Below are 25,084 nucleotides of genomic sequence, written 5' to 3'. Positions count from 1 at the left end.
CAGCTGTCATCTGCCAAGATGGCTCCTGAATGTTCCTTTGGGCCAGTTTCGCCGTATAAAGCGCAACTGTACCAAAGATGAACACTTTGAAGAGGAAGCCGTCGAAATTAAATCTCAATTCATTAGCAGGAATTATCCTGCAGAGACAATTGACACGGCACTTGACAAAGTGAGAAAAATGGAGAGGCAAACTTTCTTTGGGAGTAATTTAAACCAAAAAAACAAAGAAGTAACAAACAGAATTTAGGATTATTTTACCCTATTCACCAACACTGGCACTATATTTTAAAAGATAAGATTATTGGACCTTTGATTCACACATCACCTTCCATCACATTCACCAAACCTTGTTTTAAAAATAGCACCTGCTATAAAAAATCCAAAAAGAAACCCTTTAACTCTACACAAATGGATAAATATGAGTGGTTTCTTCAGGGGTGGTAAATGTATAGGTTGCAGAGGAACTACATTCCCGAGAAAGACTAAAAGTCCAGTCCACACAAAACCAATTCTCCTTCGAGATAAGAGATTGCCTGACATGCAACTCCTCTGGTGTCATATATATTATCCAGTGCCCCTGCCATAAACAATATACTGGCAGAACCAAAAGGCTCTTGAAAGTGAGAATTGCGGAACACATAACCAACATCAAAAAAGGTTATGAAAACCACCCACTGTCGAAACATTTTAAAGACGTCCATGACAAAAACTATAGTGGAATAACGTTTGCGGCACTGGAGAAAATAGAAAGACACTGGAGGGGAGGCAATTATATTTTAAAGATGTCAAGAGCTGAATCTCGACGCATTTATGACTTTGGAAGTCTGCGTCCTGCAGGGCTAAATGCAGACTTAGAAATATTCGGCTTTTTATAAATTATTGGGGTGGTTGCCCTTCGCCAATTGGAGATCACATGTCCGGCTGTCTATCAGCACTGTGATGTCCCCTTCGCATAGGGCCCCCACCCCCATCCCCACATCTCTATCAAGACAAACGTATATTTTTAAAGACAAAGTATGTGATGTTTTGTGATTTTAGTAGCGATTTTTACTCGATTGTATTTTATACGTTATGAGTTTTTATATATAATTCATGTTCCGAATCTCTTAACATAAAATAATCAATAAGACATATATTGTGCAGTAAGGGAAAACTGCAGACGAAAAAACGCACAAAAATCGCATTCCCCCTTTGAATAGACATTTAAATTGCATGAAAAACGAAATATGGAGACTTAGGATCGAAAAGTCCATTCCTGAGTTTCGATTTGACATTTTTACCTGAGGATATTGGGTATAAAAGCATGAGATTTTTCATTGCAAGTGAACCCACTGAAGAAGAAGTAGTGATTACTTCGAAACGCGTCTGGTAAAGCTGAGAAATATTCGCTCACAAAAGTCTTTGGAGCATGGCCATGCGATCTATATGAAAACTTGAATAAGGACTTTCACATTCAATGTCCTCTGTAGAGACTATCTTTACACACAGCACAACAGCTGCGGACTGAAACACCCGGATTAACTCCATTGCGAAACTTAAACTATCGAAAAATCGAAAGAAAGAAACTTTCGTATCCGAAAAAAACTTTGAGAAAATTTTGTATCCGACAAACGATTTGGAGCACAGAGCACCTACATGTGGGACGCCACAGCAATAAGGGCCAGCTCGAAACAGTGAGTAACTATTTAACAAACTGCATCATATGTCGGAACACTACAGAGAGACTATCTATACGCTGTAATACCACTATTTACGCATCAATATATTCTCATGCGTTTTATTACCATCCATGCGATATAAACCATGCGCTTTTTTTCATTCATTCTATGATTAAATAGAAGCCACATTATACTGAAAGCTACCTCAGGAGGACACCAATAGTATATATTTGGACTTACAATCCTATCCAGTAGATTCTTATTGCTATATTTATTTTATATGTATCTTTTTACCTATGTATTGCAATTTTATTGAACTGTATGATATAAATGTTATTAAATAGTGTTAACCATATTTTAGTTGCTCCACATTACTCCTATTGTTAGAGTGACGGTCTCTTTTTTCTTTTTAAAATATATCTTTATATCTTTTAAATTGTCTCTCTCTTATCGCTCTAAGCCACACTGCAACAAAGTACTTGTACGCCTTGAAGAGACCTATCTGTTTTATGACTCGATTGGTGTTAGCTTGTAGCGGGGTACCGGGGCTGATCTGTGAGTGGTCTGAACCCCTATCCCTACAATTACAGAGTCGCTCACGAACGAAAATAAAAGGGTGTCCAGGATTGACTGTTTGGGTAATTCTGTATCTCCCCCCCCTGTCACGGTCCACCCTCGTTGGGCTTTTCTCCCTGCTGGGGCGTCCTGGCGGTCATAAGTCTGATTTAAATGGGGGTGGTCGTGACTAACATGGTCACCGCGTCACTTTTAGATGCAAAATGGTCACAGGGGTTCCCCCGTCTCAGCAAATGATTGGTTTCTGACATTTTGAGATGTGATCAGGATGTAGAGACCAGTAAGCATCAGGACAGGAATCAGTGAAGCAATATCCGATTCTTGTATTTTTTTACCAACTTTGTGCCATTTGCAAAATATTTTGCCCTGCTGGACAACTGTTTTAAAGGGATAAAATGCTGGCTTCCTGCAGACACCACTAGAGGGAGCTCAGCAGCTTACTGCATACTGTTATACACTGAGATCAGTAACTGAATGCAGCAAGCTCCTGAGCTCCTGCTGGAAGTTAATTTTAAATCAAAATAGGAAAGAATGTATTCAAGTGAGAAAATGAACATTAAAAAATATCAATCATATTGACTGTTACGTGAACTTATTATGTAGCGCCATATCCTATTTCCTAGAAAGTAGTATAAACTGCAATTTTGTATGCCAACATAGAAAACAGAGTTCATCTCCCAGCTAGACCTACCATGAAAACTGCCAGCAATTCAATCAAAACTTCTGGAAGGAATAATAAACTAATTGTACGAGATAAAGTCAAAACAATAGATGCTCCAGAATTATTATTACAAAGGGGATGCAAGCAGTTACTATAACATACATGTCAGGAGAGGCCACAGGTCCTGTTTAAGTCTACACTGTAAACAGGACATGTACCTTAGATAGGTGAAGAAGATCTCATAGAATTCACATTAGGAAGTGTGAGCTCTGTAGTTCTGTTACTGCAATGTAGATGCTTTGTGTGATCCACGGGGTCCTTGTCGCCAGTCCTGACATGTCTACTTTAGTAGATACCCGAATTCCTGATAAATAACACTTCTGAAGCATCTTACCTTAAAGCTCTGATTTGGGGTGCCCCTCTGTTATTCCTTTAAGAAACGTAAAGAATAAATTGACAACCGATTACTATTCCACTTGTCAAAGGAATGTGTCCCTACACAGTCAGAACCAATTAGCCCCGACTACAAATCGGCAACAACCAATTGTAAAAGCCAACTACTTTGACCAATGGACAGCATAGACAGGAAGTGGCCCCAGTTGTTTGTCATTGGGATGGGGAGAGGTGGGGTTCATATTTTCTTGTTAACACACAGTTGTCAATTTAATTATACATTTCCTGGAGGAATAACACAGGAACAGAAAGCATAGCTCTAACAAAAGTTGCTGTTTCGAAAATACATGTATTTATTAAAACATCAGTAAAGGTCAAACAGACAGACAGATACCCTTTTTGACAAGGAGATCAACTTTATGTCCAGATTCCATATTCTTTAAGGTAGCCTGCAGACCAGTCACCTGGAAAGAAAATCACATCTATATTAGGATTTTGAACAAAACATAATTGGAAAAAATCAGTTTCCAGCTTCTGAGACATCTCAGACTAAGATGAAGGAAATATGGTATTTTCTCATCTATCAGTTGTTGGATGTGCTTTGCTTATATATGCACTTACCATCTTCCGGAAAATAGCTTTCTAAAACGGCAAAGGGAAGGGTAAAGTAGTGACTTGGGAAACTGCCTTCCAGAAGGTAAATGTCAGGAAAAAGAAGAGAGTCTAAAAATCGCTACATTCAAGATGGATGCTGGGTTAAGCAATCATATACAAAAAGACATAAACCAATTATAAAATCATAACTTTTACTTCTAGTATTAGAAATAAAATATAAATCCATCCTTCAAAACATTGGACATAAAAGAAGTGGCAATAGCCCGTCACCATTGACCGTGAGATTCATTCACGGTCCAAGGAATCAAATGCGTGGACATTTACTAACTGGTCAATCACCCGACAAGGCTTGGTCAGACTTAAAAGATTGGTGCATCAATGTACAGTATGTGCCCCCATTTGTTTGGATGAATTGGAAGAATGACTGGCCTCTATGTGGATAATTGTGGAACAGTTCATCAGGAACAGATAAGGTTGTTCCAATTTTTACATAAATTGATGCATCAGTTTCTTATTCATGACCAAGGCTTGTGAGGCAATTGACTAGTTACTTAGTAAAGTCCATGCATATCCATCCTCTCAGGTGTAAGGGATCGCTCTCTCTCTCTCTCTCTCAGGTGTCTGCAATGACGGACTTCTCATCAAACAGGGGGTTTTCAAGCTCAATCAGTGCTTTATTTGTCACACAGCACACCACACTTCCAAGTTTGGCCTCACTCGGCACCATGAAGTTGCAGCTTCACATCACATGATGTTACATCAACACAAAACAACAAACGCTTGCCCGGCTAGGCACTCACTATACAGAGGTCTCCCTAATAGTGTTGAGCGAACTTCTGTTTTAAGTTCGGCTTCCGGTTAGCGGAGAATCCCGATATGGATTCCGAATTCCGTTGTGGTCCGTGGTAGCGGAATCAATAATCGGCCATTATTGATTCCGCTACCACGGTCCACAACGGAATTCGGAATCCATATCGGGATTCTCCGCTAACCGGAAGCCGAACTTTAGACGCCGAACTTAAAACAGAAGTTCGCTCAACACTACTCCCTAACTCACCTCTAGCTCAGTGTTCAGACTGCAGTATTCGGCTTCGGTCAGACAGCCTCCTAGCTGTGACCAGTGCAACCCACCAGTCCTCCTGGTGGAAGCACCGAAATACCTTGGGGGGATATGGTCCAGCAGTCAGTTACATTTATTGCGACGTTTCGGGCCCAGTTTGGTGCCCCTTATCAAGCCGTGGAATTCTAATTATATTTTTCCTTATGTTATGGATGAAATACTGTACATTATGATTAATGTTCTGAATTTTTTGAATATTTGTATTGATATATATCCCTTGTTTTTGCATTTATAGCTTGATAAAGGGCAGCAAACTTGGCCCGAAACGTTGCACTAACCAATAATTTTAACCACTGGTAAAATAAACATTGAATTTAAGCTATATGCCGTCTTTGGTGTGCTGTCTCCACACTATTGATACAACCTCTCCTTCAGGTGTCGCCGAGTCCCCCCGAAACTCAGGGTTCCTCAGCCTATTGGCCCCCCAGCCCTCCTGGCTGGAACCACACAGAGCCGCTGCCGGTCTGTTCCCTGGGGCCTAACTTCTCCTCTCACACACTAAGAATTGCTTTATCCCCAAGTGATTATCGCACCTGGCCTCACCTCCGGCCAGGTGATCGTGGGGAACACACAGCAAATCATACCATACCATACCATACATCTCCTCTAATATATATGAGGCCTGTCACTGCCTCACACAGACTATTACCAATTCTTTTATCGCAAGTCTTTTTAAGGATGGGTTTCATATGGTTCTCTCTAATATTAGAAATAAAAAGTTGTTTTAATAATTGGTTAGTGCCTTTTGTGTTTTTCCTCTCTGGCCGCTTCTTCAGTGTATCATTCAATGGCTCTACTTCCCCTCCTCTCCCTCTTGCTGTTGGCGTTCCTCAGGGTTCTGTCCTAGGTCCGCTCCTCTTTTTTTCACTACACAGCCCCTATTGGACAGACTCAGCAAATTTGGTTTTAAAGAGGACCTTTCATGGGTCCATACTTTATTATATAAGTAGCAGAACATGTAGGGCATACATGAAGGGGGGGGGGGGGGGGTCCCTGCACTTACTATTATTCCTGGGCGCCGCTCCGTTCCCCCGCTGTGGCCCCCGTTACATTCTCCCGCGTTGTATGCTAAGTAATAGCATTGGAGCAATGGGGAGAAGACACCAGTTGTTCTCCCTGGGCGTTCCTTCTTCCCTGGCTGTAACGCTGTCCAATCGCAGCGCAGAGCGTCACATCCAGGGAGAAAGTGTTTTTTTTTTTAATCCCTGGCTGTGACGCTCTGCACAGCGATTGGACAGCGCTAAAGCCAGGGAAGAAGGAATGCCCAGGGAGAACAGCTGGTGTCTTCTCCCCATTGCTCCGATGCCATTACTTAGCATACAACGTGGGAGAATGTAACTGGGGCCACAGCAGGCGAATGGAGCAGCGCCTAGAAATAATGCCTCTATGCCTACAACACCCAACTATATACTTCCTACCGTCACATCACCCCTGCTGTACTACAGTACACCAGTGACTGTCTGTCCGCTGTCTCCATCATCATGTTGTGTCTCTATTTGAAACCAATCTTTCAAAAACTGAACCACTGGTGTTTTCTCCATCTACTAACCTACCTGAACCTGATATCTCCATCTCAGTGTGTGGCACTATAATCACACCTAGGCAGCACGCCCGCTGACTCGTGTTAGGTTTGACACTCATCTATCTATTACCCCCTATATTCAATCTCTTGCACGCTCATGCCACCTGCACCTCAAAAACATCTCTAGAATCTGCCCATTTCTTACTGTGGAAACAACAAAATCTCTCATTGTTGCCCTGATCCATTCCAGTCTTGATTACTGTAACTAGTTAGTAAATTGGCCTCCCCCTCACCAATCTATCCTGAACGCAGCAACCAGACTCATCTGTCTAACCGCTACCCCGATGCCTCCCCTCTGTGCCAGTCACTGCACTGGTTACCCATTCAGTACAGGATTTAATTTAAATTTAAACTTCTCATTCTCACCTACAAAGCTCTCCACAGTGCTGCACCCCCTACATATCTATCTCCTATCCTACTCGTGCTCTTCATTCAGCTAATGGCTTCCAACTAACATCCACAGTTTTAGGCACTCAAAAAAAAAAAAAAAAAATGTTTGTACTTGAACCCCGCGATTGTAAAGTGCTGCGGAATATGTTGGCGCTATATAAATAAAGATTATTATTATTATAAGATTATTATTTTGTATAGGATTGCCTTTCAGAAGGACATAGTTTAGTCAAACTGCATTAATCGGGCAGGATCTGGGTCAGGCAGGTGTTCAATGTCCATACACTTTAAAATGTGGAATGGACGTACCTTGGCAAGGTAAAGACATATAGCCCAAATATTATCATCCTCACACAAGGATTTTATAGCTTTGAGTACAGTTTAACTGGCTGCACTGGAATTAAAAATCATATGAAGAACTGCCAAACTACTATTTGCCCGAGTAAATGGATGTCATTCTACTGTGTCAGGCAATGTTCAAACATTGAGATAACGTTGCACACGTTGTGGTGGCAAAACTGCAGCGTTTATGCTGTTATTTCAGAAAATCGTGGACATGTGCAACATGTGAACATAACCTTAGAGAAAGTTTTGGTGCAGATAATATATAAAAAATATTGCATATTTTCAACATATGGTGCATCTAAAATGTAGAGGGAAACAAAACAACTGATCAGTTGATCAATAGTGATAACTGGTCTTCCGATGCAGGACACTACACACCTTAGGACCCAAGAAGTGCAGTATAGTACAGAATACTCACTGCAACTGTAGTAGCACAAAAGGCGGAGAAATTAATCTATTGGTTACCATCCAAAGCGTTGTATACCTCTGTTGTAACGGTCACGTACACACACAGGGGGGAGGATAGTGACCACTGCGCTCCACCCTCACCCCTGGCCCTGCCTACTTGCCTCACGAGTCCTGATGACAGGGGACTACTGGACGGCAGTCCCTAACTTAGTATACGTGCGGGATGGACAGACAAGACAAATAACGGATAGTGAACGGACCGGGTCAAAACCAAGAGGACAACGCAGTACAGCGGGATAAGCAAAGAAAGGTCAGGAGAAGCCGGGGTCATAAATACCAGGAGAGTCGAGAAGTACCAAAGGAGTCCGCAAAGAATAGTCAGGTGGAAGCCGAGGTCAATATACCAGAAAGGATGCGCAGTACAGGAGGAGCAGGCAAAGGATCGTCAGGGAACAGGATCAGGTAAGTACACAGGTATCCAACAACTGCCAGGAACCTAAATTAACAGGCAACCTGTGGCCAGCAGGCTGCCTGTATTTATAGTGGGGAGTGAGGGTCATGTGACATGGCCAGCATCAGTGACCTACAGACTGACCAGTCGAGCACCGAGTGGTCAGCTCGGCGCTCAAGGCAGACCTAGAAGCAGGGAGCCTCCCAGCTAGCAAAGCCGCCCTGGGAACGAGGTCAAACACAGATCCTCGCTCCCGAAGCTAAGCAGCAGGTCTGCGGCTGATGGGAGACCGAGTGTGCCTTCGGCGCACCGTTACATCTGTGTAATATAAACTGTTTTCAATCTATTCCAAGAACAAATCTTCTCCCATTATTTACTTACAGTGGTGTTTGAAAGTTTGTGAACCGTTCACAATTAGTCTAAATTTTTGCATAAATTTGAACTAAAACAGATTTTCACAAGTCCTAAAAGTAGATAACCAAATCCAACATATAATTCAAAAATAGACTTGGTCTTTTTTATTGAGGAACAACGACCAGTATAATATATTTCTGTGAGCAGCAAAAGTATGTGGACCCCCCTGTAATTACAGTAATTGGTGATTAGTCCTGCACATCAGCTTGGTGGAATTTAATTCACTAATCCATTCAAAATAGCTTTAAATGTTGGTGGGTTTCCTACCATGAACGGCTCGCTTCAGGTCCTTTCACATTTTTATTGGATTAAAAGTACTTTGATTTGGCCATTACAAAACTTTATTCGTCTTTAACCATTTTTTGGTACAACAGCTTATGTGCTTAGGGTCATTGATCATCTTGCTGCATGGCCCACATTCTCTTGAGATTCAGCTCACATATAGACGTCCTCACAGAACACAGAAGTCATTGGTCGATCTATGATGGCAAGCCATTCTGATAGTGGACTCAAACATTAACATTGGCTAACTTGAGAAAGGCCTTTAGTTGCTTAGAGGTTACCTTGGGTTCCCTTGCCTTACTTTTGGCATGATCTTTGTTGGTCAACCACTCCTGGGGAGGGTAATAGTCCTGACAATCTGTCTGACTGTACTGGTGGAGTCCAAACTCTTTAGAGATACTGTAGTTTCGTAAGCTTTTAGAATATTTAATATAGAATATAGAATATATTATATTTGACACAGTCCTGACCTCAGTATCTGAGGAAAGGGATTTAGGAGTAATTATTTCAGAAGACTTAAAGGTGGGAAGACAATGTAATAGAGCAGCACGAAATGCCAGCAGAATGCTTGGATGTATAGGGAGAGGTATAAGCAGTAGAAAGAGTGAAGTGCTTATGCCGCTGTACAGAACACTGGTGAGACCTCACTTGGAGTATTGTGCGCAGTACTGGAGGCCATATCTCCAGAAGGATATAGATACTCTAGAGAGAGTTCAGAGAAGAGCTACTAAACTAGTACATGGATTGCAGGATAAAACTTACCAGGAAAGGTTAAAGGACCTTAACATGTATAGCTTGGAAGAAAGAAGAGACAGAGGGGATATGATAGAAACTTTTAAATACATAAAGGGAATCAACTCGGTAAAGGAGGAGAGCATATTTAAAAGAAGAAAAACTACCACAAGAGGACACAGTTTTAAATTAGAGGGGCAAAGGTTTAAAAGTAATATCAGGAAGTATTACTTTACTGAGAGAGTAGTGTATGCATGGAATAGCCTTCCTGCAGAAGTGGTAGCTGCAAATACAGTGAAGGGGTTTAAGCATGCATGGGATAGGCATAAGGCTATCCTTCATTTAAGATAGGGCCAGGGACTATTAATAGGATTCAGATATATTGGGCAGACTAGATGGGCCAAATGGTTCTTATCTGCCGACACATTCTATGTTTCTATGTTTTCCAGCCTGATGAGCATGAACAACTCTTCTTCTGAGGTCCTCAGAAATCTCCTTATCCCCCCCCCCCCCCCCCCATTATAACAAATAGGAAATGTTGTGATGACCAGACTTTGCTAGATCTTTAAATAAAACAGGTCGCCAACTCACACCTGATTGTCATCATTTATTGAAAACACTTAATTTCACCTTCAAATTCTGCTAATCCTAAAGTTTCACATACTTTTGAAACTTCACAGACATGCGATTTAGATAATTTTCCTCAATAAATAAATGACTAATTCTAATAGTTTTGAGTTATTAGTATGATTTGGTTATCTTTATCCACTTTTAGGACTTGTGTGAAAATCTGATGTAAATATAGGAAATTCTGATGCGTTCATAAACTGTCAAATACCTCTGTACAATAATTTTCTATATGAGCTGGATACACATGAAGTTCTATGAATGTATCCCATGTATCTCAACCGCACAGGAGTTTGTCAGCACTCAATTCCTCCCCTGTAGCAGGACTTGCTGAAATCAACAAATTTTAATAGACTGCCTACTGACAAGCTACATCAGCATACTGTATATATTAACTTATCTCTCCCTCATTGACATAAAAGTATAGCACCTATTTGAAGGGGTTCTTGTCGATAGGGATTGGTACAGGCCAGACTGCTGGGAACCTCAGAAGGAGGCACAAAAGACTTGCAGTCACTATTTAAAAGCCCATAGCTCCTTTAAAATCATTAAATTTTCTCAAGAGCAATTAATAGAACAAAGTCATCACCTCTCCAACGGCTCGGTCCCTCTCTAGACTGGTCAGCATCTTTTGCCGCAGGACTGTTTGGTATTTTTCATGTAGCTGTTTCAGCAATGGTTCATAAGATGCATAATGTGCCTTCAACCTTGAAGAAAGTAAAATAATTCAGACGTATAAAACCAAGTGACCTTTCATGAACGCATGCAGCAGTGAAGACAGCACTGTGATTACTCAAATCAGCTTTGTAAAGGCTCATTATTCACATTATTATTATTTAGTGTATCTCTTGTGTACAGTAATAGGTTGCAAGACATCTGCATAAGTGACCCCAAAACCGCTTCTAGAAAAGGGAAAGCATAAGAACAGACTATGTATAACAAATACATCAATGGCTTAACAGCAATAGTAAGAATGGTAAAAATCAGCAAGCTCTGCTACAATTCCAATATTCTTTTAACTTTTCTCTTTATCAGCCAGAATATGTCACTAGCTATAAAAAAAAAAATATATAATATTTGCTAAATTACAGAAAAATATTGTGTAAGGACTGGGATGTAAAACATTTTTTGTAATCTACATTCTTGTGAAAAATGTTTCTTTGTACTAGAAAAGAGTCTTCTTCGCAAAGCTCTAGCTAAGCGTTGCTAAGGAGAATCTGTCTTCAGCATTTCACCGAGCACTGAAGACGCCTATGTATAACATACAAAGGTTTCCAGCCGGTCTCTTGTCACTACCCCAGTCTCAGACTATGTACATGTGCCCAAATTATCACTGCTCATGAACCTTCCTGACTTTCAGAGCTCAGTAGAACTAAAGACTGAAGACAGAGGGGGTCGTTTATCAAGCTGAAATAAAACTAAAATTAGGTATATTTCAGGAGCAGATTGTTGCGCAACGGTTAGCTGCACCGCAATCTGCAACTTCTCCCTGCTCACACCAGGTCTACATAAGTGGGAGTGGCGTGGACGGGGAAGGAGACAGGCCAGTCTCATTTACCATTTTCTATGCCTGTTTTATAAGGAGTAGAAAAAGGTCTATATGTAAGACAGCAAGGAAGCTGTCTTACATCTAGAACTGGCGGCGCCTCTTCATAACTGCGGATGATCCACCGCCAGCTTGATGGTTTATTGAGACCGCCGTCTAAAATGCCAGTCTTAATAAATGTGCCCTAGAGTCTACTTGGCACTGCTCAGTTATTGATAAGACGACTCTTTAGACCCTGTTTTCTAGAAGAAAGAAACATCTTTCCCTAATAAAGTATATTACAAAACTCTTTAACCTCCCAGTCCCTACACCAGTGATGGCTAACCTCCCGAAACTCCAGCTGTGGTGAAACTACGACTTCCAGCATGCTCCATTCATTTCTATGGCGTTCTTGTGTGCATCTTGAAAGTGTGCATCTTGAAAGTTGTAGTTTTACCACAGCTGGAGTGCCGGAGGTTAGGCATCACAGCCCTACACTTTTTTTTAAAAAATAAAACAGACAGTTACACTTTGTTACAATGGAAAAATGTAAATGCTTAGTTAAAAAAAAAAAGAAAAAGCTGTGGGACAAAAGCTTACAAATATTGTAAAAGTAGTAACTATCACACCTGTTCTAACAAGCTTTGCAAAAAAAAAAAAAAAAAAAAAACCCTCACATTTTACAGCTAAATTCTCAGACAGGATGAGACAACCACCAAACTCAGGAAACCTAAAAGAATACAGTGTGTTGACCATATCTTTATCCTATTGTCTAGGGATAATCTACATTTACGTTCTGAAACCAAATACCCTACCCCAATCGAAAACCGTATGAACATTATCTCACGATTTAGGCCTCATGCACACGACCGGTGTGTTTTGCGGTCCGCAAACCGCAGATCCGCAAAACACGGATGACGTCCATGTGCGTTCCGCAATTTGCGGAACAGCACGGACAGCCTTTAATATAACTGCCTATTCTTGTCCGCAAAGCGCGGACAAGAATAAGACAGGTTATATTTTTTGTTGCGGGGCCACGGAACGGAGCAACGGATGCGGACAGCACATGGAGTGCTGTCCGCATCTTTTGCTGCCCCATTGAAGTGAATGGGTCCGCATCCGAGCCGCCAAAACTGCGGCATGGATGCGGACCAAAACAACGGCTGTGTGCATGAGGCCTTATACTGCTGATATTTCTGTTTTTGAAGTGGAGGGGGAAAAAAAAACAGCAGCAGTGAGACTAAATTTACAAGATCTGTAAATACATTTTTTGGGTTTCATTTATGAAAATTTTTACACCAGTTTTTGACGTAAAAAAAAAAAGGTACAAAACCCCTTATTTAAACAGCATTATTTTGTCGCATGGGAGTTTTTATACCATCCTCACCACTTGGCCAGGACTTCAGCTCCAGTAAATTTCCTACTATTTAAGCCTGAAAACAGGTGTATAAGGCTAGGTCTACACGACGACATTTGTCGCGCGACAATTTTTTATAATGGCAGTCTATGGTGTCGAGATGGATTTTTCTGCGACTGTTGCGTCGCAGTATGTTGCATGTTGCAGTGCGACACCATAAACTGCCATTATAAAAATTGTTGCGCGACAAATGTCGCAATGTAGTTGTGCCCTATCTGTCGCGCGACAAATGTCGTCGTGTAGACGTAGCCTTAGAGGTGTAAGGCCTCTTTCACACGAACCATACGGATTGTGTCAGGATGCGGTCAGTGAAACTCATTTCGCAAGCAAGTTGTCAGTTTTGTCTGCAATGGAGTTCAGTGTTGGTTTTTTCTGCATGGGTGGAGTCAGCTTAAACTAAGAAAAAAAAAACATTAAGCTTTATAAACATCTCATAACAACCAACTGTGGAAAAACGCATTGCATGAAAAAACGCAGAGTATAGAACATTTTCACGCAACACAGAAATGATGCATGAAAAACAAAACTCAAGTGCACAGACCCATAGAAATGAATGGGTCAGGATTCAGTGCGGGTGCAATGCGTTCACCTCACACATTGCCCCTGGGCTGAAAACTCACTTGTGTTTAAGGGGCTTAAAAACTACTCCCGTAAGTCGTTTTTATTCCGGATGCACTGGCTGCCCGAGGTGCGCCAAATTTTTGAACAGTCACCCGCCTCATGGTAAACTAAGCAAATCCCCAGGCAGCGCATGACCCCTTTGAACTTTGAAGAGATGCTTTTATTTGATTTTATGGGGGCATGCCAACAAAAGAAAACTTCTGGGACCCCCAATGCAAAATTTACAACAAGGGCCTCTAACAATTTATAGCACTGCTCTCCCGTTAGGTGGTTGACGGGCAACGGCAATCTCTGCCCCCCTCCGTTGGTCATACCCCTGCTTGCTAGGACTTCACCGCGATCTGGTGTCTGTTGAGCATATTGCAAGCCGACGACTCGGTCATTGTTAGTCTCCTCACACGGCTGCAAACTGAGAAGTGTCAGGTGTCTACGCCACAATACAGGAGCGTAAAACAGCTGTAACACAGCGATTTTCCTTGCTTCATTCACAGTGAATGCTTGATTAATCCGCTTGTCATGAAATGACACCAGCAGACTTTACTAGAAGCCTCGGCATCATTTCTAAATCACTCCATACAGTGATATTTGAGCATATTTCACAAGCATGCTACCAAATTAGCAGACATTTTGTCCTGCTGGCTCTGGAACAGATTCATAAATAATTCAGAAGCAGATCTAATAAATCCCACTGAAATCTGACGGATTGTTTCCACCGGTAATTCCAGGGGCTTATTTCTATATACTTCCATTGTCATTGTGAGAACTCACTTACAAAACAACCCCATACATAACCAGAGAGGCAGTAAATTGCACAGCGCTTTTTTTTTGTTTTTTTTTTAGCTTTCCCTGTAAAACAAAAGGAACTTTACATTTTTGCGGATTAAAATTTACATGACGCGTGTCCAAGTGCTTGTAAATCTACTTTAGGGTCTGTCTCTTAGGTTATGAATTGTTGTAAAAGCAGGGGTGGGAGTGAGGAGGGAACATCAAAAATCATACCAAAAATGCAGAAAGAGGAACCATGAAACAACCAAGTAAAACAGATGGGGCAACTCTGTGCTAAATCAGTTCACGAGATCGCCATCTCCTGCGCAAGATGGTTGGCAAAAAAGAGGAACTTTTACTCCAAAAGGGTGGATTTGTTTTTTTTTAAATAAAAGCCACAATCAGCATTTTTGTCTTGTCACACAGTAAAACAGGTTTACACCCTACACCCTCTGTCCCCTAACTATATACTGTAACACCCCCTTTCCCATAAAAAAACAACCAATAATAAATAAACATAACCGGTATTACCATGTTCAAAAATACAGAACTATTAAAATATAGTAATATTTATCATGTTTAGTGAACGCGGGTAGAAAAATAATAAAAATTGTAAATTTGCAGTATTTTGGTCACAATACGCCCCAAAAACATTAGTTTAAAAAGAGAACAAAGTCATATGTACCCCCAAAATACCAATAAAAACTACAGCTTGCACCACAAAAATCCCCACACAGCTCTGTAGATGGAACAAAAAAAAAAAGGTTATGGCTGTCAGAATATGGTGATGCAAAGAAAAAATGTAATATTTAAGCTTTCTAATTTAAGTAGTAAAAGGTCATAAATACTAAATAAATTTGGTATCATCTTAATTGTACCAACCTGCAGAACAAGGCTGTCATGTCATTTTTAGTGCACAGTGAACCCCATAAACATTAAAACAAAAACAAAAAAAAGACATTGGCGAAATGATGTTTGTTCTGTTCCATTTTTTTTTTTCAGTTTCCCAATACAAGTTTTTGAAAATTAAATGGTGCCATTAAAAATGCAATTTGGGTCTTGGAAGATGGAGAGGAAAAAAAAAAAAAGGTGTTTTGAAGCTTTGCATGTTTTGGTCATAGATTCTCCCTAGACTATAATTCTCTTAGGACATTAGTGTTTGGTGCTACAACAACCAAAAAAAAAAAAAAAAAAAATATCTACCTATCGATATACAGTACAGACCAAAAGTTTGGACACACCTTCTCATTCAAAGAGTTTTCTTTATTTTCATGACTATGAATTAACACATGTGGAATTATATACATAACAAACAATTGTGAAACAACTGAAAATATGTTATATTCTAGGTTCTTCAAAGTAGCCACCTTTTGCTTTGATTACTGCTTTGCACACTCTTGGCATTCTTTTGATGAGCTTCAAGAGGTAGTCCCCTGAAATGGTCTTCCAACAGTCTTGAAGGAGTTCCCAGAGATGCTTAGCACTTGTTGGCCCTTTTGCCTTCACTCTGCGGTCCAGCTCACCCCAAACCATCTCGATTGGGTTCAGGTCCGGTGACTGTGGAGGCCAGGTAATCTGGCGCAGCACCCATCACTCTCCTTCATGGTCAAATAGCCCTTACTTTCAACGTTTTCCCAATATTGTAGGCTGACTGACTGACCTTCATTTCTTAAAGTAATGATGGCCACTCGCTTTTCTTTACTTAGCTGCTTTTTTTCTTGCCATAATACAAATTCTAACAGTCTATTCAGTAGGACTATCAGCTGTGTATCCACCTGACTTCTCCTCAAAGCAACTGATGGTCCCAACCCCATTTATAAGGCAAGAAATCCCACTCATTAAACCCGACAGGGCACACCTGTGAAGTGAAAACCATTTCAGGGGACTACCTCTTGAAGCTCATCAAGAGAATGCCAAGAGTGTGCAAAGCAGTAATCAAAGCAAAAGGTGGCTACTTTGAAGAACCTAGAATATGACATATTTTCAGTTGTTTCACACTTGTTTGTTATGTATATAATTCCACATGTGTTATTTCATAGTTTTGATGCCTTCATAGTCATGAAAATAAAGAAAACTCTTTGAATGAGGTGTGTCCAAACTTTTAGTCTGTACTGTATATATATATATATATATATATATATATATTTATTTATTTTTTATTTTTTTTTACCTTTCCCAACGAGACTTGGTAGAAATAAATGGGCAGTTGAATAATTGTAGTCAATGGGACAGTTGCATAACTAGTATGGACTAGGGATTCTACAGCTCCCTGACATACAAAAAACTTTTTGATCTGAGCTAGATCGTAAATGGACAACTTATTTTTTGGACAGTTTTTCTAAGAAACATGTTATGTTTTCATACACCTCTGCTACAGAACGGACTGCGTAAGTGCAATATCTCAACTGCCTCCAGTGCAAAACTTAAAAGCTTAGAAATCCAGAACATTCATGTTTGACTAGCCTGAGGGAAAGACAGTTTTTTTACAGTCATATCTTCTCGAAGACGACTGCACTCCAGCAACGACTTATAATTGATTTTAACTTTTTGTGTTGTCTGTCCTAAGGGGGGTAATACTTTGTCACTTGTTCCAGAATATAGTAACGCAGGGAGATCAAAGCAGTCAGAAAAATGTGACAGGTTTTTTCATATTTTAATCAAAATCATTGTGTTCCCTGGAGGGGATGACAGCTACATTTCTTTATCTGCAAAACTCAAAACGGTGATCAGTGCAGTACTACTCCACAAGAAATAAAGGCAAAGTGTAATTTGATCAATAAGAGATTATACAAAGGTATGACAAGAGCAGGGTTGTGGGCTTCTCATATTGCAGTAACATTAATATAAGAGGCAGCGGACGCTGTCACAACCACTTCTTCAGTAGACGAGTTAATTAAAATGCTACCTGCGGTATGAAAGTCAATAGCTCCAGCTTCATTGATTAGTAAGGCCTTGCAAAGACGTGACAGACTACAAGACAAGGGCGGTTGTAGGCTGGCTGCCATCTTATAAAGATATTTCAGGCTATTTCCACTTCAGTCGCATGCCTGCCATTCAGACAGGTTAATTAATACAGTTCCAAATATGCAACATGGTATTTAAAAAAAGAGCCTTCGTTTTTGGAGCAATTTTAAAGTAGAACTCCCACAAAAAAAATGTTATTCTCTGACCTGCTAGATGATGTAATCTGTAGTGAATGTATTTGTGAATTATAACCTCCCTTCTGATACTCAGCTGTGTCATGTGACCAACTCTCTGACCTCCAATTGACACAGGACAGGAAGTCAATTACACATCTGAGGATCAGAAGGGAGTTTAAAATTCACAAATACAGACACCGGAAGATTACCTTCACTACAGTTTACATTACGTACCATTCTAATGGGTCACAGAATAAACATATTTGCGGGTTAGTTTTTTTAAACGTTTCTTAGGAGACTGCATAAACAGCAATAACTTTATACAATAAAGCAGATTTGCTAATCCTGTCAAATTTATATGTTGTATAAACTGAGACTAGACAGCCTAAGGCTTCTTTCACACTCCGTCACGGATCTGCAAAAACTGATCCGTTACAATAATACAACCGCATGCATCCGTCATGAATGGATCAGTTTGTATTATTTGTAACATAGCCAAGACGGATCAGTCATGAAACTCCATTGAAAGTCAATGGGAGATGGATCTGTTTTCTATTGTGTCAGATAAAACGGATCCGTCCCCATTGACTGACATTGTGTGCCAGGACGGATGCGTTTGACTCAGTTTTGTGCTTCAGGCAGCATTTTGGTGTCCACCTCCAGAGCGGAATGGAGACTGATCGGAGGCAAGCTGATGCATTCTGAGCGGATACTTTGCCATTCAGAATGCATTAGGGCAAAACTGATCCGTTCTGGACCGCTTGGGAGAGCCCATGACGGATCTCACAAAGGAAAGCCAAAACGCGAGTGTGAAAGTAGCCTAAAAGTGAACCAGAAGAGGCTGAGCTGGATGATAAATTTGGTGAATCTTTAGAGAGTCTAGTCGAACGTAATCAACTCACCTGTCTCTAATTTATGCTGCAGTTAGTATGGGGAGCACAAAGTTGATGACAGGTTCCCTTTAACTTTCTCTACCTTATAAATGACATTTGCTGAAGTGAGACAACCCCTTTAAGGCCATCGCTACACTTCATCCACTGGTGACTGCATTGGTTAACAGCACTGACTCATTCCAATAAACAACTCCTCTTGTCTTGTACATTTCCATTAACAATACCAATGTGAAACGTTAACAAAAATTGCTTTTATCTGTGACATTTCAGAATGCTCACGGCATGGGGGATAGCTTTTAACATTTTCAAAAAGCCTGCGGCATCTACAACAATTGCAGCCCCCCCGCCATCCCCAATCATCATCACCACCATCGGCCTTATCATGTAATCCAAACAGTTACTTTTTTATTTATTTATTATGAATATGTTGTAAATACATTTCCATTCCTTTTCCCCTAGAAGCTTTTACAAGCGTCTTGTGCCATCGTTAATGTCTCGCAGGGTTCTGTATATGGCCTAAACCATAATGTGCCTTGAGGTTTTGTTACCTTTTGATGTCATTAATGAGCTTGTTTTTTTCCTGGGCCACGCGCTTGTGATGCATCCGGTGGAAATCACGCTCTTTCTGCAGCTTTACCATCGATTCTTTAGCTTTACTGCAATGGAAACATAAAAAAAGAGAAATATTTCTAAAAGGCCAACGCCTCGAAAGATTCTTAAAAGTAAGAAAGATACAGCATGTTTCATGGTTTGACAATGTTTTTATGTGATATGTATCGCATATGTGTACATATATCCAGTATTAAAGGGAATCTGTCTCCATGGTTCTGGACAATTATCAGCAGTATTACATATTAGTATGGCAGATCTCTTCCCCCCCTTCCCATCCCCTACTGTCCCCTTTTCGTCTGCATTTAGCACCCAAATCTGCACTGAACTATACAAGCCAGACTGCTAACATAATGGAGAGGACTCGCATGCACAGCAGTCCTGACAAAGTATTTCAGTGCAGCATTAAACCCGGACTGCATGGGAATGGGGGCAGTAAGAAAAAAAAAAAATAGCACCTGCACTTAACTGCAATGATACTCCTTTATTACTGCAGATCAGTCCAACCTACCTCTAAAGGAGACTCTAGCAGGAAGCTCTCCATCAAGCAGTTATCGGGTGATCTCCAGGCTGGCCTCTAACTAAGGCCTAGTTCACATAAAAGTTTTTTTTGCGAGTGTACGGGCCGTTTTTTTGTGTTCCGTATACGGAACCATTCATTTCAATGGTTCCGCAAAAAAAACGGAATGTGTTCCGTATGCATTCCGTTTCAGTATTTCCGTTTTTCCGTTCCGTTGAAAGATAGAACATGTCCTATATTTGGCCGCAAATCACGTTCCGTGGCTCCCTTAAAATCAATGGGTCCGCAAAAAAAAAACGGAACACATACGGAAATGCATCCGTATGTCTTCCGTATCTGTTCCGTTTTTGCTGAACCATCTATTGAAAATGTTATGCCCAGCCCAATTTTTTCTATGTAATTACTGTATATGCCATACGGAAAAACGGAAAGGAAACTGAAACAACGGAACTCAAAAGCGGAACGGATCCGTGAAAAACGGACCGCAAAAAACTATAAAAGCCGTACGTTCGTGTGAACTAGGCCTAAGAATGGGACATCACTGTGAGACAACCACTTTACTATTTGTGAAAGCGAAACTTTTCAGAAAAAGATCATGAGCATCTGGGCTCCATGTATGCCCAGTGTCTTTCTGTGCTTGGAGTTGGACCATTTATTTTACAATATATTCTACACTTTTCTCCCCAGCTCCTTCCAGCGCAGCACTCAGGTCCTTCCTGCCACTGACGTCATCTTCCTGCCTGCAGCAGTGATGGTGCGTGCACACGGGTCACTGTGCAGCCAATCAGTGGCCTCAGCAGTATATGGGATGTCACTGCGAGGCCAATGATTGGCTGCAAGTGGCAGGTGGACCGAAGCTCAGCGCTGCGGAATGCAGGAGAAAAGGTAAGGGTCCATTCACACGTCCGTATGTGTTTTGCGGATGCGCAAAACACAGACACCGACAGTGTGCGTTCCGCATTTTGTGGACCCCGCATCGCCGGCACTCTCATAGAAAATGCCTTTTCTTGTCCGCAATTACGGACAAGAATAGGACACGTTCTATTTTCTTGCAGAACAGGAGTGCGGACAGCACATTCCGGCCCCATTGAAAATGAATTAGTCTGCACCTGTTCCGCAAAATTGCGGAACGGATGCGGACGAGTCAATGGACCCCAAGTGTGTGTTTTTTTGTTAGTCTAGAACATTTTCAGGGGCAGTCCAAGTTCTTATGTAGACATTTTTGGAGGATCACCATGTAAATTATATGAAAATATTACAGGGTTTTTCTTATTTTTTTTATTTATTTTTACTGATGACCTACAGGTATACTCAGGATAGGTCATCAGTATCTGAGCAGTGGAGGTCCGACACCTGGGGTCTCCCCTGAGAAGGTAGCAGGGCTGCCTAAATGCGATCATTCAAAACTCCCAAAAAATCTCCAGCCAGAGATGAACACGCTCTTTTATTAAAATTGACACCAATTTAGAAAATGGCTCCACAGTGCAATTTAAAAAAAAAAAATATCATATAATAAAATATATTAGGACCTAGAAAAAAGGTGCCACAACGCCAAATCAATGACCAAAAGTGTTATAATTAGCCACTGTAATTTGTACATTGTGGGCAACAAAGACATAAAATATTTCATACTGTTCAAAGAGTAATGATAACATAAAAAATAAATAAATTAGATGTCCGTTAAGACCAAGCAAAAACACAAGCAAGTAACCACAGAGTTCGTTCACACAATGCTAACTTAGTGGTTACTTGACTTCTTAAATGTCAGCGCAGTCACCTTTAACCAATGACTGAAGAGAGGAAAGAAAAAAATAAATAAAAAAATCAGATATAAGGTGTTTGTTTTTATCGCATACTTAACTGTTTTTATTCTTTGTAAACACAATCACATACAATGTACTGGTAATTGTACTATATTTATAACTGAAGGTTGCAGCTACCAGCACCTGGGTTGGAGCATACTGGACTTCTCTAATACAATGGCGGAGGGGGGGATTTATTATGAGAGGAATTTTGCCTGCCAAAATTTGCGACAAATCTGTCAAACGTTGTTTGATAAATTTAGCAAAGAGATTTAGCAAACTGGTGTAAAGTAGAACTGGCTTAGTTGCCCATAGCAATCAATCAGGTTCGACCTTTCATTTTTAACAGGTCCTTTGGAAAATGAAATGAGGAATCTGACTGGTTGCTATGGGCAACTAAGCCAGTGCTACTTTACACCAGTTTGATAAATCTCCCCCCTCGCGTCTAAAAAGGTTATTGCACTTTTATATGCCAATCCACTACTGTAGTAAGACTGCACCTTTTTTGCAACTTTTTTTAAATGATTACCGTTGCTGACTACACTCACTGTTAGGCTGCATTCACACGACCGAGTGATTGTCATGTCCGCTTTCCGTATTTGCAAAACACATGCACCGGCCATGGCAGTGCGGACCCACTGACTTCAATGGATCCCCAAGATGCAGCCAAAGATAGGACATGTCCTTTCTTTTGAGGCGCTGAGGCACAGACCCAGAAGCCCTTCTGTGTGTTTCTGTGGGCTTACGGTTCCGTGTCGCAAAAGATAGGAGATGTGATTTTTGGCCACATCTTGGGGATTGCTAACTAATTGAAGTCAATCACCGCGATGCAGGGTGCACACGTGTCATTACCAGAGCTTTGGGACGTTCTCACAGCTCTGTTTCTCCACCCCTGTGATGATGTCACTACTAGAGCTGGGAGGAGTTCTCACTGCTCTGTTTACTTTTGGTTTCCTTCCTCCCAGCTGTTCCTCATGCGTTTGATTTCCCTCTCTTTATATCACCCCTCCTCCTATTGTAGGGCGTGGATTATAGTTCTCATTTCAGTTGTAGCTCTTGCTTTAGTATCTTCACTTGTAGCTATCAGTTCACTGGATTTGTGTTCTGCTGCAGCAAGCACTCCGGATATTGCCAGCTGTCCTTGGATCCGTCTTCTCTGCGGCTGCAACACCTTCAGCTAAGTGTACAGACATTGTTGTGTACCTGATTATTTTCTGACTGGATCTGAGGTGGCCACGGTTCCCTCCATATACTGAGTAGGGCACCGGTGGCCGTGCCCCTTCCACTATTGTAGGGGTTACAGTGGTCATCAGTCTTAGGCACGTGGGCATGCCTCGTTCTGCCATTTGGATCCGGGCATGTGCTTTAGCAGCATAGGGAGAGCTTTGAGGGTCGGACAGGGGTCACCCTTTATCCTCCCTAGTTTGGGTCCGGTCAGTAGCTCTTTTACTGTGTATACTGTTGTTGCTCACATACAGCCGTGACATTATAATCCACCATACTCTGAGGACTAAATCCTCTTTTATCAGGGGCAAGTCGACCTAGCTGCATGGGCTCCTCCTCAGAGGGGAGCGAGACAGGATGAGGCCCCTGCACACTGAATGAGTCCGCACCACTGCCCCTAGACTGACAATGGCTGGACAGAAAGGTCTCGTTTCTTTCTCTTAGACGCCTGTCAAGGCGTACCGCCATTGACATGGCAGACTCTAAGGACGTTGGTCTCTCATGGAAAGCAAAAGCATCTTTCAATCTCTCTGAGAGACCATGACAGAACTAACTCCGGAGTGCAGCATCATTCCAACCCGAATCAGCTGCCCATCTCCGAAATTCAGAACAATAAAGCTTCGCAGACAGTTTGTTCTGGCATAAAACACGTAATTTAGATTCGGCCAGAGCAACACGATCCGGGTCATCATAAATCTGCCCCAGGGCCACAAAAAAATCTTTCCACGGATCGAAGGGAGGGATCCCCTGATGGCAGCGAAAAAGCCCAAGTCTGAGCATTACCCCTGAGCAGGGAGATGACAATCCTCACCCTCTGCTCCTGATTACCAGAGGAGTGGGGACACAAGCAAAAATGGAGTTTGCATGCCTCTCTGAAGCGAACAAAATTCTCACTGCCCCCGGAGAACGTTTCCGGAAGTGAGACCTTTGGCTCGCAACAGACTCCATGAGCCGGAGCAGAGCCCAATGCTTGAAGCTGAGTCATAGATTGACGGAGATCCGCTACTTCCAAAGAAAGACCCTGCATGCGGTCAACTAGGCCAGAAAGCGGATCCATGTCAAAAAAGGACGGTTTTGGTGGCCGGCTCTTCGTAAGTCGGTGGAGGGTTTTGTGGCTGCTTGTGAGACGTGCGCTCGCGCTAAGGTCCCTCGTTCACGGCCTTCAGGTTCCCTTCTCCCGTTACCCATACCTTCCCGTCCTTGGACACACCTGTCCATGGACTTTATCACGGATCTTCCTCGTTCCTCTGGGAAGTCGGTGATCCTGGTGGTGGTGGACCGTTTTAGCAAGATGGCTCATTTCGTACCTTTCCCTGGTTTACCCAATGCTAAAACGTTGGCGCAAGCTTTTGTCGACCATATTGTTAAATTGCACGGCATTCCCTCTGATATTGTTTCCGATAGAGGCACGCAGTTTGTTTCCAGGTTCTGGAAGGCTTTCTGTTCTCGCCTGGGGGTTCGGCTGTCCTTCTCTTCTGCTTTTCACCCGCAGTCGAATGGTCAGACTGAGCGCCTCAATCAGAATCTGGAGACATATTTGCGCTGTTTTGTGGCAGAGAACCAGGAGGATTGGTGTTCATTTCTCCCTCTTGCTGAATTTGCTCTGAACAACCGTCGTCAGGAATCTTCTGATAAGTCACCATTCTTTGGTGCATATGGGTTCCATCCGCAGTTTGGGACATTCTCGGGAGGGGCTCTTTCTGGTTTACCTGAGGAGGAGAGATTTTCCTCGTCTTTGTCTACCATTTGGCAAAAGATTCAGAGTAATCTTAAAAAAAATGAGTGAGAGGTATAGGCGTGTGGCTGATAAGAGACGTGTGCCTGGTCCGGACCTGAATGTGGGTGATCTGGTGTGGTTGTCTACAAGAAACATTAAACTGAAGGTTCCCTCCTGGAAATTGGGTCCCAAGTTTATTGGGCCTTATAAAATCTTGTCAGTCATCAATCCTGTTGCCTTCCGTCTTGATCTTCCACGGGTTTGGAAGATACATAATGTATTTCACAGATCTCTCTTAAAACCATATGTCCAGCCCACGGTACCCTCCTCTTTGCCTCCTCCTCCAATTTTGGGTGATGGCAATCTGGAGTTTGAGGTTTCCAGAATTGTGGACTCTTGCACTGTCCGCGGTTCTCTTCAGTACCTCGTTCATTGGAAGGGTTATGGTCCTGAGGAGAGGATGTGGGTTCCGGTGTCGGACATTAAAGCCACTCGCCTCATCAGGGCATTTCATAGGGCTCATCCTGAGAAGGTGGGTCCTGGGTGTCCGGAGTCCACCCGTAGAGGGGGGGGTACTGTCACTACCAGAGCTTTGGG

The 25,084-nt window shown here is 41.8% G+C and overlaps 1 protein-coding gene across 1 annotated transcript in view; it reads right to left on the bottom strand.

Annotated features, from left to right (window-relative positions):
• Positions 1-25,084, bottom strand: part of SPAG16 (sperm associated antigen 16) — a 1,151,519-nt gene that overhangs the window by 1,078,115 nt on the left and 48,320 nt on the right. The window contains exons 6-8 of the mRNA XM_040440778.1: positions 19,164-19,271; positions 10,844-10,961; positions 3,683-3,752 (exon numbers count right to left, since the gene is read on the bottom strand). Coding sequence (XP_040296712.1) covers positions 3,683-3,752; positions 10,844-10,961; positions 19,164-19,271 — 296 coding nt within the window. The remainder of the gene's footprint in view (positions 1-3,682; positions 3,753-10,843; positions 10,962-19,163; positions 19,272-25,084) is intronic.

This window comes from Bufo bufo, chromosome 7, assembly GCF_905171765.1.
Source record: "Bufo bufo chromosome 7, aBufBuf1.1, whole genome shotgun sequence".
Classification (NCBI taxonomy): Eukaryota; Metazoa; Chordata; class Amphibia; order Anura; family Bufonidae; genus Bufo; species Bufo bufo.
The sequence above is the reverse complement of the archived record's forward strand: the minus strand, read 5'-3'. Positions and strand labels throughout refer to the sequence as shown.